Source organism: Podarcis cretensis, assembly GCF_951804945.1.
Source record: "Podarcis cretensis genome assembly, chromosome: 11".
NCBI classification, from domain to species: domain Eukaryota; kingdom Metazoa; phylum Chordata; class Lepidosauria; order Squamata; family Lacertidae; genus Podarcis; species Podarcis cretensis.
In genome coordinates, this window is record NC_137180.1 from 62,947,966 (window position 1) to 62,965,073 (window position 17,108).

A 17,108-nucleotide genomic window follows, 5' to 3' on the forward strand; every position below is an offset into this window, starting at 1 on the left:
TTAAGGGGAGAGGGTCAGGGCTGACTGGGAGTGGGCCCCAGCCAACAGAATGGGGCATGTTCCACGGGGGGTGGGGTGTCCTGGGACATCCGATCTCAGTTAACATGGGCAGCAGGAAGAGTTACGCTGTCCACACCATGTCATTACTGAGGAGGCAGGTTTAGACTATCCCTGCCTCCGGGTCTGATCTTCACCAGAAGGATACTGGAATCAGCAAGGGAGACCCACATGACTTTAAGGTGCTGCTTTGCAATGTCAGGAAGACCTTGTTTGGGTCCAGCTTGTTCACGAAGGAATCGGCCTCCGCAGAGAGCTGCTCCGTGTTGACAGTGGATGAGCTTGTACATGTTGAAGCTTGTGGAGAAGGAGAAGGTAAAGTGAGGAGCAACAAACAGCACTTCCTGCCACCCAGAACTGCCTGCCAGGAGCCTGAGGGCCCTCGTCTCGAAAAGGATGTTGGAAAAAGTTCAGAAAATGGCAACCAAAATTATCAAGGGGGTGGAGTGAATCCCCTATGAAGGAAGGTGGCCAAGGTTAGGACTTTTTGGTCAGGAGAAAAGTCAAGTAAGAGGCAGCACGATAGAAGTTTATGAAGTTTAGCATGGCACAGAGGAAGTGAAGGGAGTCTCTTGTTGGGAGATGCAGGACAGGTAAAAGAAAGGTAAACCAAGAAACTCAAAGGATCCCAAACAAGCATGGCTCTGGAACGCAAAGGCCATCCTGACGCAGAGGACTTTAGGCTCCTAGCCCTGTCTGTCAAATTGTCCGTCTGGTAACTATGAAAATTGGCGATAAAAAAAATGCTGCACACAGCAGAGAAGGTGAGCAATGGAAGGGTGGGGGTGTCTCCAGGCCTGTTATCTGCCGGCCGTGGGACTGGAGGCCTCAGACAGGAATCCCGCTAGATGGGCTCAGGGACAGAAGGGGGTCTGCTTGGGATGGAGCAGATCCCTAATTCAATCCCTGGATGACATGCTAAAATATTATTATTATTACCCTTTGCAAGGCTTTATTGGCATAGAGCTGCAGAAGCGATATCGCACCACAGCATGGTAATATAAAGTCATGTTGTATGGTGTATCTGAGGGAAGAATCGTGCTTCAGTGTCAGAGTGTGTGCGTTGGATGCAGAGTTCAATCCCTGGGGATCTCCAAGTGGGGCTGAGAACAGCTGCTGCCCCCCAAATCATGAAGAGTCAGTGTCCAAATGCCTCTCTGGGAAAGTGGGAGTGATACAGAACAGAGCAAGGGAATGGAAGAACTTCAGCCCTGGGTCAAAATAATTCATTCAGAGGTGAGAGCATTAATGTTGCATACAAATCCCCACTGGTATCTACAAGGAGGGGTGGGAGAGACCCCTACCAACCCATGCCACCTGAAGCTCTGGAGAGCAGCAGCCAGTCAGTGTAGAGGTGGTGTGGCATAGTGGTAAGAGCAGTGTTTCTCAAACTTGGGTCCAGACAACAGCTGGGGACCCAAGTTTGAGACACACTGGATTAGAATGTCAGTCTGGGGCCTGGGACACCTGGGTTCAAATTCCTGTTTGGCCATGAAGCTCACTGGATAACCTTTGGCCACTCACTCACTCTAAGCCTGACCTTCTTTGCAGGGCTTTTGTGAAAGCAGAATAGGGAGGAGCGGCAGACTCTAGGAAAAGGGGCGGGCCATTTGTCGTTCTCTCCCCTTAGCCAGGGGGCTGATGCCGTAGCTGGTGAAGGCATACTGCCAATGCAGCAGCCCCAGGTGGTGATCAGGCGCCAGGTGAAAACGTTTCTCTTCAACCAAGCCTTTGGCTGATTGATCTCCAATACCTTTCTAAATGCTGGGTGAGGGGGATGTTTGCTTCTCTTCTTTTTATTATGCATATATAGATATAGTAATTTTATGTAGTGAACCGCCCTGAGATCTGTGGATGAAGGGCAGTATACAAATTTTAATAATAATAGTAGCAGCAGCAGCAACAAAGCATAGTTTGCTCTTGAGGAAAACTTCCATCACAGGCCATCATAGACAACAGCCTTTGTCAACCTGGCGGCCTCCAGATGTTCTGGACTACAAAGCTCATCCCTCTCAGCCAGCACAACGGTATGGTGCTAGGAACAGAAGTCCAAAACATCTCCCACAAAGACAAAAGCTACCTGGGATTTGCAGATGGGGTCAATTAGTGAATACAGCTCTTGGGCTTCTGGTATCACACAACATACCCGGCTTGGTGTTCTTGTACACAAGGCAGACCTTCCCATTCCCTCCACACGGGTCCAGCTCAAACACCAGGCTCCGCAAGTCCAAGTGAGGTTTCTCCGGCTGACCCCCGTTACCTTTGGGGAGAAAGAAAAGGATGAGCGAGGCAGGCAGGCATTCACTAAGTTGCTGGCATGGATGCCACAATTCTGTAGGAGCACAGAAGGCTCACAGAACATGGTGCCCTTTGAAGAAGAATCTCAGCTTGCTTTTTGCTCACATTCTTCATGAACTAAAATCCATTCACTTATCTTCTGCCAATACATTTAAAATTAAAACAAAATAAAAATTCCTTCCAGTAGCACCTTAAAGACCAACTAAGTTAGTACTTGGTATGAGCTTTCGTGTGCATGCACACTTCTTCAGATACGTGCATGCACACGAAAGCTCATACCAAGTACTAACTTAGTTGGTCTTTAAGGTGCTACTGGAAGGAATTTTTTTATTTTGTTTTGACTATGGCAGACCAACACGGCTACCTATCTGTAACTTTAAAATTAAACTTTTGAAATACATTTTAGCTTCTTGGGCCCACTTACTCTCATCTACCAGGTTCAGATTAGAGATCTCACTTTTGGATGTCAAGCCTGTATCCAACCCAACAGTGGGGAAACATTAATCTGTTTGATCCCTTGAAATGCGAGCCCAGCACAAATTTACATCATCTTATCAGCTCACATTGATTCTGGCCTCTTTAGTTCCTGTACAGAAGCAGGGGAAGCTATCATAAATTTATCCAGTGCCTCAAATAAAATGGAACATGATTTCAGTGTGTTTATTTGTCATATTTATTAAGAACAAGTTGTTTATATAATTTATTTCGAGTGTTGTTATGAAGAAAGGCATTCCAGGCACCTTAGACAGGCACAGCCAAACTTGGCCCTCCAGGTATTTTGCGAGTACAGTCCTCATCATCCCTGACCACTGGTCCTGTTAGCTAGGGATGATGGGAGTTGTAGTCCCAAAACATCTGGAGGGCCACATTTGGCCATGCCTGCCTTAGAGTATAATCCAGACACCTGTTTGCTGTTCTCCTTGCAGCTAGAACTGCAATTTAACCCTCAATATTCAGTTGTCAATCCACTGATGTTGCTGTTGGCATCTGTCTGTCTCAAGAGACAATGGAGTAATCGTCATGATATGGATTAATTCTAAGAAGCCGACAGACAATTTGTAGTGTTAGTTTTGCATATGTTGCACTAACCACATATGCATTCCCTTGGACTTTTCACTACCAGAAAATGTTGCAGTTCTAAATGGAATGCATGACAAGAGACATGTTTCCTGGGATCCAACTCCAGCTGTTTAATAGCAAGCTTTGATTTTTTTATTGAACACTGTTTGAAGGGCCTGTACATTGGTCATGCATTTTCAGGAAATAATATGAAATGTATAAAATACCACCCTGGTGATTAGCTGCAAATTTCTTGGATGTAATTATAATGGCTTGAGGTCAGGATACACTCCCACCACCACTTGAGAAACAAAGAATATAGTTACCTTCATTCTCTCTCCCTCACTCCCCCCCCCAAAAAAAGTCCAATTTCACTACAAACTCACTAAATGGAGCTCCTCCCCTTCCAAGCGTACCAATCCCAGGCAGCCATGTCAGCAACCCACATCAGAGGGAAGGGTAAGACAGCAAAGCCCTCCTCATAAGCTCACCTGGGACAAATTCTCATTTGGCTCCCCCCCCCACTCAGAACTGTCTTCTGCAATCCCCACTCTCCCCATTTCTATCTATTGTCTTTGTTGCCATTTTATTCTTGTGCATTGCACTAGTACTTAGCCAAATAAAAAGGTTGAAATCCAAGGCACAGGGTCCAGGTCAGCTGTCAGTGCAGGTCAGTAGTCACTGCTAAATACCCCCTTGGGGGAAGGTGGTGCAGGAAGAGTTACGTGCACCAAGAATATGACCATATGGAGTTATCGTAAGCTGCTCATCCAGCTCTTTTAAGCTAGAGATGCAAGATGTGTACCCCTCCCTCAGAGCCTTAAAGATATTAGAATCATAGAACTGCAGAGTTGGAAGGAATCCTAAGGGTCATCTAGCCCAGCCCCCTGAAATGCAGGAAAATGAAGGTGGCCCTTAGGAGGATCAAACCTGCTGCAACCTTGGCATTATCAGCACCACGCTCTAACCAACCGAGCTGCCTAGTGCAGGATAGCCTTCTTTTGCAGAACTGTGATGCAAAGTCTCTAAAACCACTAACTTTGCCTCTGGGAGCCTGGAGGTCTGAGCCTCCATTTCTAGCTCTATAGAGATGTATGAAAAGTTGGTGGCCGGGACCCTCAATGGTTTCTGCTGCCAGTGGGACACCTAATTCTGCAGTTCTGCTGCCAAGGATAGAAAGGACGCTAGGAGGGAGTGACAAATAGGCTATGGGTCTGTTTTGCAGGTCACGAGACATGGGGTCACTTGGTGAAGGGGAGAGGCTATGGGGGCAGAAGATATCCTAAACAGGACACGTCCCCCAAGGCATACAGGACACCTCAAGGGCCATGAAATCAATATACGTCTCCCCTCCACCAGCCCCGTCTTCCCCATGACGGCAGCCAGCAAAGTTACCAAAACTTCCACCAAAGGGAACCACAAACAAGAGCTGAAATCAGCTGCTGCAGCAGCTCAGAGTTGACGGGGGAAGCCGGAAGCCCCGAGTTCAAGTCTCCGCTCAGCGCGACTATTAGGGTTGCTAATCTGTGCGCGGAATGGAGACTTCGAAGAAGCTATAGGGGAATTTAATATACTGGCAGCAGCACTTGTAGTAGAACACGAAGCAGCCCTGTTTAGCCCTCTCTCTTTCCCTCAGGCGACGCTCCCCGGCCCCTCACAACAGCCCCGCAGAGAGAGAGGGAGGGAGGCTGGCAGGCCAAGGCTTCCCCCGCCCTGGGAGTGGGGGCTTCCCCCGTCACCCCCGGGCCCGGCTCCGCGCTCGGCGGGGCGTCTTTCCTGAGGCAACGGAGGCGGCTCTCTGCACATGCTCAGGAACCACGGCAGCCTTGGCCGTCGTTCATCATCGGCCCGCCGTCAAATTAGCCCTCCCCCCCCCGCTTTTCCTTCTCCTCCCGCCACGCCCCCCCCCCCGCGAGCCCCTCCTGAGGTAAAAAGACGGTCCTTACTCCAACGAGCAGCCACGTCTGCCATTTGAAACAACCGCCAACTCCAACGTCTCTCCGCCCAGCCACGCCCCCCGCGCCCGACTCACGGCTCCCATTGGCTGACAGGAACAAGGGTTTGCCCAGATACGGAGTCGGAGGAGTCGGCCAATAGACAGGACACGGAACGGGCGGGTGGAGAAAGGGAAGAGGAGGTAGAGGAGCCGGCTCTCCCGTTGCCTTCTGGGAGTCGTAGTGCCTGCTCTCCATTCCTCCCCCCCTACAGAACGGCCATCGAAAGGAGATGAATGAAACGGAGGACTGCGATTCCCGAAAGCCACCGCGGCGGGGCTTCTGAGCTACGGGTCGCGAGAAGGGGCAAAACGCGCTCACCTGGTCCTGCCGCCCCCCTTTGGCTGTTCGTACAGGTGTGCAGGTGCAGGTGGTCAGGGGCTGATGCGGGAGGGAGGAGGCAGAGGATGGAGGAGAAGGTCCTGCGCAGCGTGAGCAGCTCCAGCAGCACCAAGCCCTACCTGGAGAAGCTCACCCTGGGGGTGACCCGCATCCTAGGTAAGGTGGAGGTGGCATCCCTGGTTGCCATGGAAACGGCCGAGGGATGGAGCCGCAAAGAGCCTTTCTTCCCTCTCTTGCTCATTGCATGGCGCTTTCCCCTCAAATCAGCCCTGTGAGGGAGGCCAGGCTGAGGGGCAGGGACTGCCTGCCCACCACCCCAAATTTCTAAATTCCTTTTTATCTCTTTCCCGGTTTTCCCATAATTATCTTTAAATATATTAACATTCTTAATCTGTTTTGGTAGTTGGTTTGTATTATTCTGTCTTTAATTGATCTTGAATTAAAAATTACCAAACAGTCTCCTGGCAATTTCCTAATCTTTGCAAAAATTGGATTTAACGTGATAGATACTGTCAATTGAACCATCCAGCTCCTCCTCCTATGTTCCTAACCATTCAGACAATGTGTTAATTAAATACTGTTTTACATTCTCCTCCTCTTCCTCTGGGACTCCTCTAAAAAGTAAAACCATCTCCCACTGCTTCATTTCCAAAACCGCTATTGCATCCCAGCTTGCTTCCTGAGTGGCACAGACAGGTATGAGGTTAAGATTAAAACTGGCCAGGAAAACGCAAGGGTGTTTCAAAGAGGAACTGTTTCAATCAATCAATCATTCAATCAAGAGGTCCTGAATATTCTGAACCTTAATTTGGAGCAGACTGACAATGCATAGTCAAATTGACAGGTATTACTGAAAATGATTGAAGCACGTAGCTGTCTCAAGACCCCTTCCCAGCCCCAAATGTTTTCTTTTCCTTTTTTTTCTTGAAGGAACGTCCCCCTGCCCATTAGGCTATACTCTGTATATGCAGGCATGTGTAAGGGATGCTACCCTTCTGAGTGTGATCAGCTCTCCATTGGATGGAGGGGACAGGGGAGAGAAAATCATCATATAAAAACAATGGCATTTGGAAAGGGAAAAGTTGAAGCGTAAAGGTTGATTCCTAGAGAGAAAGGCAGACCACACAGAAAGCAATGTCTAGAATCTTCATTAAGTTCTCTAAAAGTGCTCTCAATTCAAATGGAAGCCCAGCTGCCCCGCAGCTGCTCTTTGTGGCACTCGGAAAGCAAGGAGCACTGCTCCTGCTTGCCTGCCTTTTCTGAAGACCTCCTTCTGGGCATGCCAATTCTTGGTCTCACTGCCTTGCCATGTTGTTTTTTAGCATGGACAGGAGATGTTGGCTGGGTACAATCTTTGGATTGATCCGACCGCCGCAGCGTCTAAAAAGCTCCTCGCTGGCAGCCACCGCAGCGTTTGACACAGCCACGTCCAAGTCACCCTGAAGGTCCAGGAGAGCTGCAATGGAAGAAGGAACATGAGAACCACAGCAGAGTCCTCCTGGATCAGGCCAATGTCCTGCGTCCTGTTCTCACAATGGACAACCAGATGCGCCAAGAGGAAACCCATAAGTGGGACCCCAGCACAAGAGCCCGGTTCCCTCCTCTGGTTTCCCACAACTGGTGCTCAGAAGCATTTCTGCCTCCAACTGTGGAGGCAGAGCAGAGCCATTGTGGCTAGGAGCCATTGACAGCCTCTCCTCCAATCCTCTCTCAAAGCCATCCAAGTTGGTGGCCATCGCTCCCTCCTCTTGTAAGTTGCCCTAAGAACACGGTTATAAATCACATATAGATATTTAAAGAGATAAATTCAAAGGAGGGGCAGGGCTACATCTTGTCAGGAGCGAATGCCCCTCATGATAAGGACAGAAGGAGCTGCCTGGAACAGAGTTAGGCCCATTGAGTTGCCGAGCTCAGTATTGTTTGCATGGAAGAGGTTTCCAGGACTGGCCGTTTTTTGATGCGGAGATGAGGAGGATTGCCACACACGGACACACACACACCCCTTACCATTGGCTCTGCTGACTTTGGCTGATGGGAGTTGTAGTCCAACAAGATCTGGAGGGGGTTAATGTACAGGACAGGAGAATTGCAAAACAGCGGGGTTGCAATGGCAAAGAAAAGCAGCCTGGGAAGTGAGCTGGGCTCCCTGGGTAGCGCATGCCATTTTAGAGGGTGAAATGTGTTTAAAATATGTTTTTGGGCGTGAGGAATTAAAATCTGCTGTTATTTTTGTGACTGAACAACATTTAGCATGGTAAGTCTATGTCTGATGAAGCAGAAAAAAATGCTTTCGGAAACACCAAATAATTTTAACTTCTGAAGATATAATACTGGAATAAAAATAACTAAGTTCCTAGCAATCGTTTGTAATGATTTCTATGCAATTTTACACTCATTTCACTGACCAAGCAAAAGCAAATCATATTCATTTCACCCAAACAACATCTGAATTCCCAGGTCATGTTACAACTTTTTAGCAGCCTTGCTTTCTGAATTTGAAAGCTGAAAAATTCAGCACGCCCTACTGTGACAATTCATTTCATCTTGGGATTGCTAGGTAAATTAATGCCAGGTGTTAGAGAGAGAAAGAAACACTGTTTCTGTTCAAGTCCAAGTGTACAGAAACAAAACTTTTGTTGTTAGGTCTAATCCAACTATATTATACTTTGCCAATGCAATTTCTTGCCCAGCACAAACTCGTCAGATTTTCCGTCGTGTTAGTGGCTAGAACAACATGGGAATCACAATCCAGAAGGGAAAGGAGACTGCAGGGGCTGATAGTAACTAAAGTGAGATAATCTGGGATTAATGAGATTGGAAAAAGTAGTCCTGTGATGAAAAGATCCCTGCAAGGAAAAGAGCCGGTTTGATCCTTACTCACCCAGATAAATGTCGTCAATTTGTTTGGTGCTCACCAAGTCGGGTTTCATATACTGTGCATTGCACGCTAGACGGATCAATAGAAAACGATCAGTTCCTGCATTTGATACTTTGTCCATCTTAAAAACATTCATCAGTCCTGAGGCACATAGGCTGTTGGTACTCTAGAGAAGGGGCTAACAACTTCTGGATCACTTTAACAATTTGCTGGTTTAATCGTAGGAACCTGGGAAGCTGACGGATGCTGGGTCAAAGCATTGGTATGTCCAGCTCAGGACGACGGTCTACACTGAGTAACAGGGGGACGGTCTACACTGAGTAACAGGGGTTCTCCAGGATTCCATACAGGGGAAATGGTGTGGCGTAGTGGGGGCTACTGGGGGGATTGCCCCAGGCACAAAAAGGTTGAGGGGTGCATCTCTGTTTTAATACAGGCAATCCTCATTTTGGGTGGGAGCTATGTTCCAGACCCCCACACGCATTGGTGGGGGCCACGTAAAGCATTCCACCCCACCCTTGTTTGCCCTGCCATACCCCACCCACATTCGACCCTTGCTCTGCCCTTTTAGTGACATCCTAATGATGTTTCGGTGACGTTTTCAGGCCATTTCCAGTGCGCACGGTGCACCAATCGCAAGAAACCAGTCACTGCCTGTATTTAAAAGTGGTAACCTACCCTGGGACCTTGGGGCAAGGGCCGGGTAAACAGCAACAATGGAGAAGTGCCTGACTTTCTGGATGCAGCCTCCCTTTAGCGCTCTCCTTTGGACAGAGTTAGGCAGCGCATGACACCTGGACATGCACCCCTGTCTCTCAGCCTCCAGGTTTCCCAGCTGAAATCCCACTTCTGGCTCATGCCCTGAAACCCCCTTTCCTCTCAAGAGCCTTGTTTTCAATTACCTATCAATATGGTCGCCGCCTCGCGATGTGCAGGGTTCCTGCTCTTTAGGTATTCCATCATCTGCGTGAGCATGTCCGGCAACCTCTGCCTGTATCTCCACAACTGGGGGGAGGGGGGAGTGGACGGGAAGGCAACCGAGGTGCCAGATTAGTCTTTTGTAAAACTCCAGCTTCTTCACGCATTTCTATCCCTCGTGGTGGCCAAACAATACTTGAAAAGTATAACCTAATTATTTCCGAATTGGCCACCCACAGTATTACTACTGACTTTATATTAATACAGAATCATACTCATTGCCCAAGTATTAAGAGCACAGAAATTTTTATTTGGTTTAGTTGGCAGAACTATGGAGGCAGAGCAGAGCCATCTGAGCAGAGCCACCCTCCATGAATTTGTCCTATCTTATTTTAAAGCCACCCAAGCCAGTGGCCAGCTGTGCGTCTTGTGGCAGTGAGTTCCATAGCATAACTCTGGATGTGACAGTGTTGCTGGGCCTCTGTTTGCAGCTATGCTACACATAGATAATAGTGACAAAATGTCTTAGAAGTCATTTGTGGTGAAGAAGGCAAGGGCAAGCTGGTGGCTGTGGCCGGCTGATGCCACAGATACAGACACAGGGAGATGAGAAGGCAGATACTGCAGGCACATACCCTCCAACATTTCTCTGATGAAAATAGGGACGTACCATTCCATAATGATAATTTTACTATTTATACCCCACCCAACTTAGTGGGTTGCCCCAGCCACTTTGGGCACCTTTCAACACACATAAAACCATAATAAAACAACGTTAAAAAAACTTCCCTATACTTCCCTATACAGGATTGCCTTCAGATGGCTCAGAGGTAGGGTAACTCCATACCCTCCATCATTTCTCCAATGAAAATAGGGACATCCTAAGGAAAAGTGGGACATTCCGGGATCAAACCGGAAACCAGCATGGCTTCTCTAAAACAAGGACGTCCCTGGAAAATAGGGACACTTGGAGGGTCTGCAGCCACAGCTAATCCAGGGAGATTCACATCAATACACCACAATGGCATAAAACTGGGGGGTTAATTTAGCAGAGGGAGAGAGGGAGGAGCAGCTGGGACTGCTGCAGCTGTTGCACACCATCTTTCTAAGAAAAATCAACACACACACACACACACACACACACACACACACACCATTTCTCAAGAGTCTATTTTGAAGAATTTCATCTAGATATTCTTCCAGTTCTTCACCCAAGCCGTGATCTGGGGCATTGCGGTACATACAAAATAGTAGCCAGGCAGTAGAATAAAATAACCCTGAAACTCCTACTGCCCACACCAAACACACACAGTTTGGGAGGAAAGTAAGTGAGTCCCAAACTTAAGAAATGGTGAGGAAATTTCTTCTCTTCTGAAGGAAACTGGTGAAAGTCTGGAGGGAACAGTTGACCATGTTAATTTTACTCACAATGTACTTGCAGATAACTGAGAATCTGTAGTAGAGTCTGTCTTGCTGCACAGACTCAAAGATGTCAAAGGGCAGCTCCCCCAGTTTCAGGAAGGTGACAATTATGTTAAGGACAAATCGACACTCCTAGAATTGAAAGGAGGGGTGACATTTTACTTCACATCAAGCCTTAGGCTGGCAACAGCTTTGAAAATATACATATCTGCATTGAGGCTGCAATGCAAATAAAATGCAGACAGTAACCCAGGTAGGGTTAAAAACACAACTAGCCCACTGGGAATTAAGCACCTGTAAACCCTGAGAGCTCACCTAGGTTTTTAACAAGCATCAAAATGCCACTAATGTAGGGACTCACCTGCGCTCAGAAGGGAAGTGATTCCATAGAGAGGAGCCACCCTGAAAAAGACCCTCCCTCTGGTTACTGGCTGCTAAATGAACCTCCCCCAGGCCGGCCTAGTCAGCTGATCACAGTGGCAGCAGAGGTGTCAAGGCTTAGCTTCCAAACCCAAAAACTCAAACCTTGGTGTTTCAAATAGTGTCTAATGACCAGGTTTTGAAACCAACGCTGCAGGGCTTCCACTCCTTAAAGCTAACCAGCCTGGATCAGAAGACTTCCAGAACCAACTTCCTTGGAAGGTGGTGGCCTCTCTTTCACGGAAGGTTTTTAAGAAGAGGTTGGAGGGCCATCTGTCAAGGATGCTTGAGTTGAGATTCCTGCATCGCAGGGGGTTGGACTAGATGACCCTTAGGGTCCCTTCCAACTCTGATTCTGTGGTTTGATGACTCTGATGGTTCCAACCTTCTGCAGAGCAATCCCAACCACAGCATGGTATCTGCAGAGCAAGTGACTTGAGCAAGGGAAAAGGGGGGGAAAAGACCCCAGGATCTCTAACTTATCTGACCTGGACAGAAAAATCCTTTTTTAACCTCAGGTGTGGTGATGACTCAGACCCCAAGCACAATCGAGGCCCACCCATTCAAGACCAGTCTACGCATTACTTGATCTGTGGGGCAACATGGGATGATTCTCCAAGCCCTGCTGGAACACACAGAGCAACGCTCCTCGTGTGGAAATTCCCAGGAGAGGGGAGAGTTCCTCAGCTGCAACAGATGCTTCGAGGACCACCCAGCATTGGTATCGTAAGGGGTTTCCACAGGCAGAGAAACATTGCTCTGCATTCCAGCTGCGTGCGACAGTTGCCAGGGAGAAGGAGTTTGCCAAAGGGGCCAGGCGATGCCCAGACTGGCCCTTCCAATCTCAACTCACCTCTCCGCTCACAGGGTCAGTTAGCTGGATTATCAGGGGGACGAGGCTCCTGATGACGATGTCCTCCACCCTGTTTCTGTGCTCTTCCTTCACGCCCCTCAACAGCATCCCGAAAAGACTGATGGAGCAAAGCCTGAAGTCATTGTCCTCCTGAGGAGAGAGAGGAAGAGAACGCCAGTCAGTCCCAAGTGCTGTGCAGGGCAAACCCGTCTCACAGGTTTCAGGGAGTTTAGCTGAGCAAACGCTTCTTGTTCACTATGGGTCTGGTTGTTTGAGGATGTTAGCTGGGCCCACACACAGGGGACCAACCCCGGGGGCCTTTGCCCACCACCGTCAAGGAGCTTAATGGACTGAGTTCATCCTGGTGCATCTAAAGTTGGCAGACTCTGCTGGCAGACAGAGTCACCTGAAGTGCAGGTGAAGCAAGAAGTCTTGCAGATTAGGCCAGTGGGATCACTTGTGGGGGGGGGTGAAAGAGGGGGGCTTGAGGTATAAATGTGGTGTGCGTGCGGCACATGGCGTGGCACGTGTGCATGACATGCGCATGCTGCACAGCGCCAGCCCCCTCAGTCGCAGGGGCAAGCCGGCACAGCTGGTGTTCTGAATTTCACTGTTATTATCTTCTTTATTTTTTCCCATAAGTCTTTATTAAGGCTTTTCCATAATATAAGAAAAGAAACTGATCTAAATAAAAACAGAAAGACAAACAGAAATGCAGAGTCTTCTCTCAAGGGTAGCTCTTAATCCTTGTCTCACCAGGAAAGAGGTCAACCCTCCCAGCCTCTTCCCTTCCCAGGCTCTCACTCAGGGTCCTTCACCAACAAGCCATCGCCTTCCTTGGAGCCCAACATGGGCGTAGCCAGGATTTATGTTGGTGGGGCAGTATATATGTTGGGGAGGGGGTGTGTGGCAGAAGAACCAAGCTATCTGTGATGCGATTGGTCAGTTAATTAAGTATTTTTATTTATTTACTTGATTGAAGGGGAAGTTGCCCCCCTCCCCCATTGACCATGCCCAAAGAACACAAGAATCAATGGCCCTGAGCAGAAGACCCCAAGGAAAACAAAGGAAAAGAGAAAAGAAAGAAAATGGAAGGAAGGAAGGAAGGAAGGAAGGAAGGAAGGAAGGAAGGAAGGAAGGAAGGAAGATAAAAAGGAATTTCGATTTTGTGTTATCATATTCCTTAGTGGGTCGTGCAAACCTCTATTCTGAATACAGTGGTAACTTGGTTCTCAAACGTCTTGGTACTCAAATGCCTTGGTTCCCAAATGCCAAATAATTAGAAGTATAAGTGTCCAGTTTTTGAACGTTTTTCGGAAGCCGAACGTCCGATGCGGCTGTCGGCTATTTTTTTCAGGGCACTTGCACCAATCAGAAGCCGTGTGTAATGGTTGTAAGGGGTTACTTGTGCATAAATTGCCTTCAGTTCAATTAGATCGTTAGCTCAACTTGGTTTAGGGTTAGAGCTCACCCTCCGTGACCTGTTAGTCACTTGCAGAATCCGTCAATGGGCGTTTCTTGAATCTCTTCCAGCATAAAAGCTGTTTGACCCCAAATCTCCTCCTATGTTCTCTGCGCGGAACGCGTCTGCGCAAGTAAGGGGAAGGCAGGGGCGTGCCAGCACTCTCTCCGCTAGTTTCGCTTGAAGGGTCTTGGAGCCCTGACACTGCCTCCTCCATCTCCCTCTCCTCTCCATTGGTGTTACGCTGAAATCCTTCCCCTCTGCTGGTTCCCTCCCCGGCATCGCTCTGGTGCCCTGCCTCCGTTTCTCCCTTTGATGTCAGTTCCCTGACACCGTGCCACGGTTTTCGAACATTTCAGAAGTCAAATGGACTTCCGGAACGGATTAAAGTTCGAGAACCAAGGTACCACTGTATTTGGCACTTTTGTTTTTACTATTTAGTTTGCATTTTTGTTTTTGAGGCTTTTTTGGTTAGTTTTTGTGACTGTTTGGAACCCAGTTCAGCTACTGATAGATTGATTGTGTGACTGTGGAAATGGATAAAAGTCCCCCATCCAAACAATGACTATCATCAGTGCAGGTAAGAAAAAAAAATCATTTTAATTTTTATCATCTACAATACTGTTGTCAGAGCTGCCTCTAGGTCCCAGCTCACAGAGGACCAACGCCAAGTCTTTATTGAGGTTTAGTTTCCATTTCAAAGCCGCAGCGCGCAGCTCTGCGTCTTAAAGCCTAGACCGACGAAGTCCCGTCTGAGTCTCCGCCCCTTCCACACCAGTTTAAGACTCTCGCTTTGCTCCACCTCTTCCTAAGTTCCTTTCTCCTCTGGGCCCTCCTGCCCGCTAGGGTTTCATCCTTTCTGGACTCCTCTGACGCTGACCCTGATGATTCTTCCCCCTCCTTCCGGCGGGCTTTAGGACCTGGTTCCCTATCCGGGCTACCTTCTGTGCCGCTCGCCTGTACATTTGAACTTGGCGCGCGCGCCCAGCCTGCAACTTTCCTCTTGACCGTTCCCTCGCTCTCCGATGGAGGCGTGGCCAACCCTGACTCATCTTCTCTCGCTGGTGGTGAATATGTGGGCTCTGATACCTGGGACTCCTCCCCCCCACTACGCTCTGGTGGGGAAGCTGGTCCTGATTTCCAACTGCAGCTCTGGGAGTCCCCGCTGGCCCCTTGCTTCTGGGGTGTCCCCCTTGGGTCCCCCCTTGCCCTGCCCATCGGCGCCCCCTTCTGTGAATCTTCCGATTCACTGGAGAGGCTCATGGAATCTCTCGGGCTGCTGTCATCTTCTCCTACGCTGCCCTCGGATTGCTCCCCCTCGCTCTCCATCTCCTCTCCTCCCTGCGCTCCCCGCTGAGTCCCTGACAACTGTCTTATTTATTTTATAGTACGGTACATTGATTATTGCTTTCATTTTATGGATCAGTAGTCTCGTTAGAGAGTAAAATTCATGTTAAATTGCTATTTTAGGGGTTGTTTTTAAAAGTCTGGAATGGATTGATCCATTTTGCATTACTTTCTATGCCTGAGTGCACCTTGGTTTTGAAACGCTTTAGTTTTGGAACGGACTACGGAACGGATTAATTTTGAGAACCAATGTACCACTGTGATTCTCTTCATAGTGTTGGGGGCACTGGGGATGAGGCTATGGAACCAAAGGGGCAGGCCCCCCCAATGTTTGGGAAGCACCAGGGCACGGATGAAGCCCATTTCAAGTAGGCTTGTTGACTTACATCATTGAAGTGTTTCAAGAGTTGAGGGTAAAGGTTGCAGCCGGCCAAGCTGTATTCCTCCCCCTCCAAGTGGTGGAACATGAGTTGCAGGCACTTGATGGACTCTTTGGCAATACTCTTGTCCGGATTGTAAGCGCAGTTGATCAGGGGTGAGATGAAGGGATTCAAGGACTCTTCCTGAAGGAAGCAAGGAAGCAGGTGAGGGAACACGGTCACTGCAGAGAAGTCAGCGCACGCAGACGCAGTTTGCACCCAGAAAGCCACGGTGTAAGCATTACACAAAAGTAAACAACCCAAGTGGGTGCTCTCTCCTGAGTCCTTGTGCATGGTGGGAGCCTCCAATAGGGGAAGGGGCCAGAGCTGGAGCGTCTGCTTTGCATGCAGAAGGTCCTGGGTTCAAGTCCTGGCATCTCCATGCAGGGTTGGGAGAGACTCTTGAAACCTTGGGGAGCTGCTGCCGGTCCGTGTGGGCAACCCTGAGGTAGCCAGACCATTGGCTTGACTCTCTTTAAGGCAGCTTCCTTCCTATGCTGATCTGCACCTGAGAATAAGGCTGCAGCAGAACAAAGGAATCGCATTTTAACAGCCTCATTGAAAGGCTAATATGGCTACCTCAAAGCGTTGTGGGGTTAATTTGTACACTGCTTCCTAATGTGCCCCCGGCCACCAATCTGTTACCTCCAGCTGGTGCTGCAGCATGTAGCCCAGTCCTCGGATGCTGAAGAGCTGCATGAGGGGACTGGCTTGCCCCATCCACTCCTTCAGGACGTCCATAATGTCTTGCTTCACGAAGAACAAGCCTATCTCTGAGTGGAAAAGGAGCTGCGGAAGAAAACACTTGATGTGTGCAAAGCCAAAGAAAGCAGGGAGGGCAGGGGGAAATCTGTGCCGCGGAAACCGAAGTCCGGTACCCCTACCCTCCAAGTGTCCTGATTTTCCAGGGACAGCCCCGGAATTACGAAAGCCAACCGGCTTCTGATTAAATCCCGGAATGTCCCTGTTTTCCCTGCCAGAGCTGCCAGGGGAGGCGGATAAGCCAGAGCTTGTCCCCAATGCCAGTGGCGGCTGTGAGCGGGCCTCTCGTTGCCCCTCCATGGCATCTCCGTGGCCACTGCTGCTGGCCTCCTCCCTTGGGCAGCTGGTAGAGCAGCGGTTCTCAACCTGTGGGTCCCCAGATGTTGTTGGACTACAACTCCCATCAAAGCGCAACTCCCTCCCAAAGCGCAAGGAGTTAGATAAGAGCTGAGGGCAGTGTGCATTAACTAAGGCCTGTAGAAATTGCTGCCTCAGGCAGAGGGCAGGCCTGCCAGCCATCCATGGTGGCTCAGGAGACCTTCTCACACCCTCTGCTTTCCTTGCCTGCCTGGGAGCGGTTGTGGCAAAGCAGGAGCGCCTGCAGGCGTCCCCCGTTTCCGACTCTCACCTCCGTGAAGAAGGCCATCCCAACCGTCCTCTCCTTTACGTCAATGCGGCGCAAGTAGGCATTGGCCTGTTTGAAAGTCGTTCTGAGGTGCACTTTGGAGAAGGTGAACAAGGTCCTGAAACACAAAATAAGACACAAAGGATGCACAAGCCTGAAGCTGGCAGGAAGAACCACTAAGTGTTCCTGAATAATAATAAGAATAATAATTCATTACAGTGGTGCCCCGCAAGACGAATGCCTCGCAAGACG

At 49.0% G+C, this 17,108-nt stretch overlaps 3 protein-coding genes across 7 annotated transcripts in view; all 3 read right to left on the bottom strand.

The window, feature by feature from the left end:
* KIAA1328 overlaps positions 1 to 5,606 on the bottom strand; it is a gene marked incomplete at its 5' end in the record, with an annotated part of 249,014 nt that extends 243,408 nt beyond the window's left edge. Inside the window, one exon of one of the 2 annotated variants that reach the window (XM_079994888.1) lies at positions 5,361 to 5,606. In XM_079994888.1, coding sequence (XP_079851014.1) covers positions 5,361 to 5,606 — 246 coding nt within the window. The remainder of the gene's footprint in view (positions 1 to 5,360) is intronic. The other variant, XM_079994893.1, reaches the window with a different exon arrangement.
* Positions 850 to 17,108, bottom strand: part of TPGS2 (tubulin polyglutamylase complex subunit 2) — a 79,493-nt gene continuing 63,234 nt past the window's right edge. The window contains exons 5-6 of the mRNA XM_079995087.1: positions 2,204 to 2,317; positions 850 to 1,905 (exon numbers count right to left, since the gene is read on the bottom strand). Coding sequence (XP_079851213.1) covers positions 1,556 to 1,905; positions 2,204 to 2,317 — 464 coding nt within the window. The 3' untranslated portion in view covers positions 850 to 1,555. The remainder of the gene's footprint in view (positions 1,906 to 2,203; positions 2,318 to 17,108) is intronic.
* The window catches only part of LOC307226187 (maestro heat-like repeat family member 5), a 40,327-nt gene continuing 30,101 nt past the window's right edge, over positions 6,883 to 17,108 (bottom strand). For 2 of the 4 annotated variants that reach the window (XM_079994732.1, XM_079994731.1), the window contains exons 20-27: positions 16,860 to 16,974; positions 16,115 to 16,258; positions 15,437 to 15,613; positions 12,242 to 12,391; positions 10,975 to 11,100; positions 9,531 to 9,633; positions 8,632 to 8,697; positions 6,883 to 7,206 (exon numbers count right to left, since the gene is read on the bottom strand). In XM_079994732.1, the coding sequence (XP_079850858.1) occupies positions 7,046 to 7,206; positions 8,632 to 8,697; positions 9,531 to 9,633; positions 10,975 to 11,100; positions 12,242 to 12,391; positions 15,437 to 15,613; positions 16,115 to 16,258; positions 16,860 to 16,974 (1,042 nt within the window). In that variant the 3' untranslated portion in view covers positions 6,883 to 7,045. The remainder of the gene's footprint in view (positions 7,207 to 8,631; positions 8,698 to 9,530; positions 9,634 to 10,974; positions 11,101 to 12,241; positions 12,392 to 15,436; positions 15,614 to 16,114; positions 16,259 to 16,859; positions 16,975 to 17,108) is intronic. The other 2 variants (XM_079994733.1, XM_079994734.1) reach the window with 2 other exon arrangements.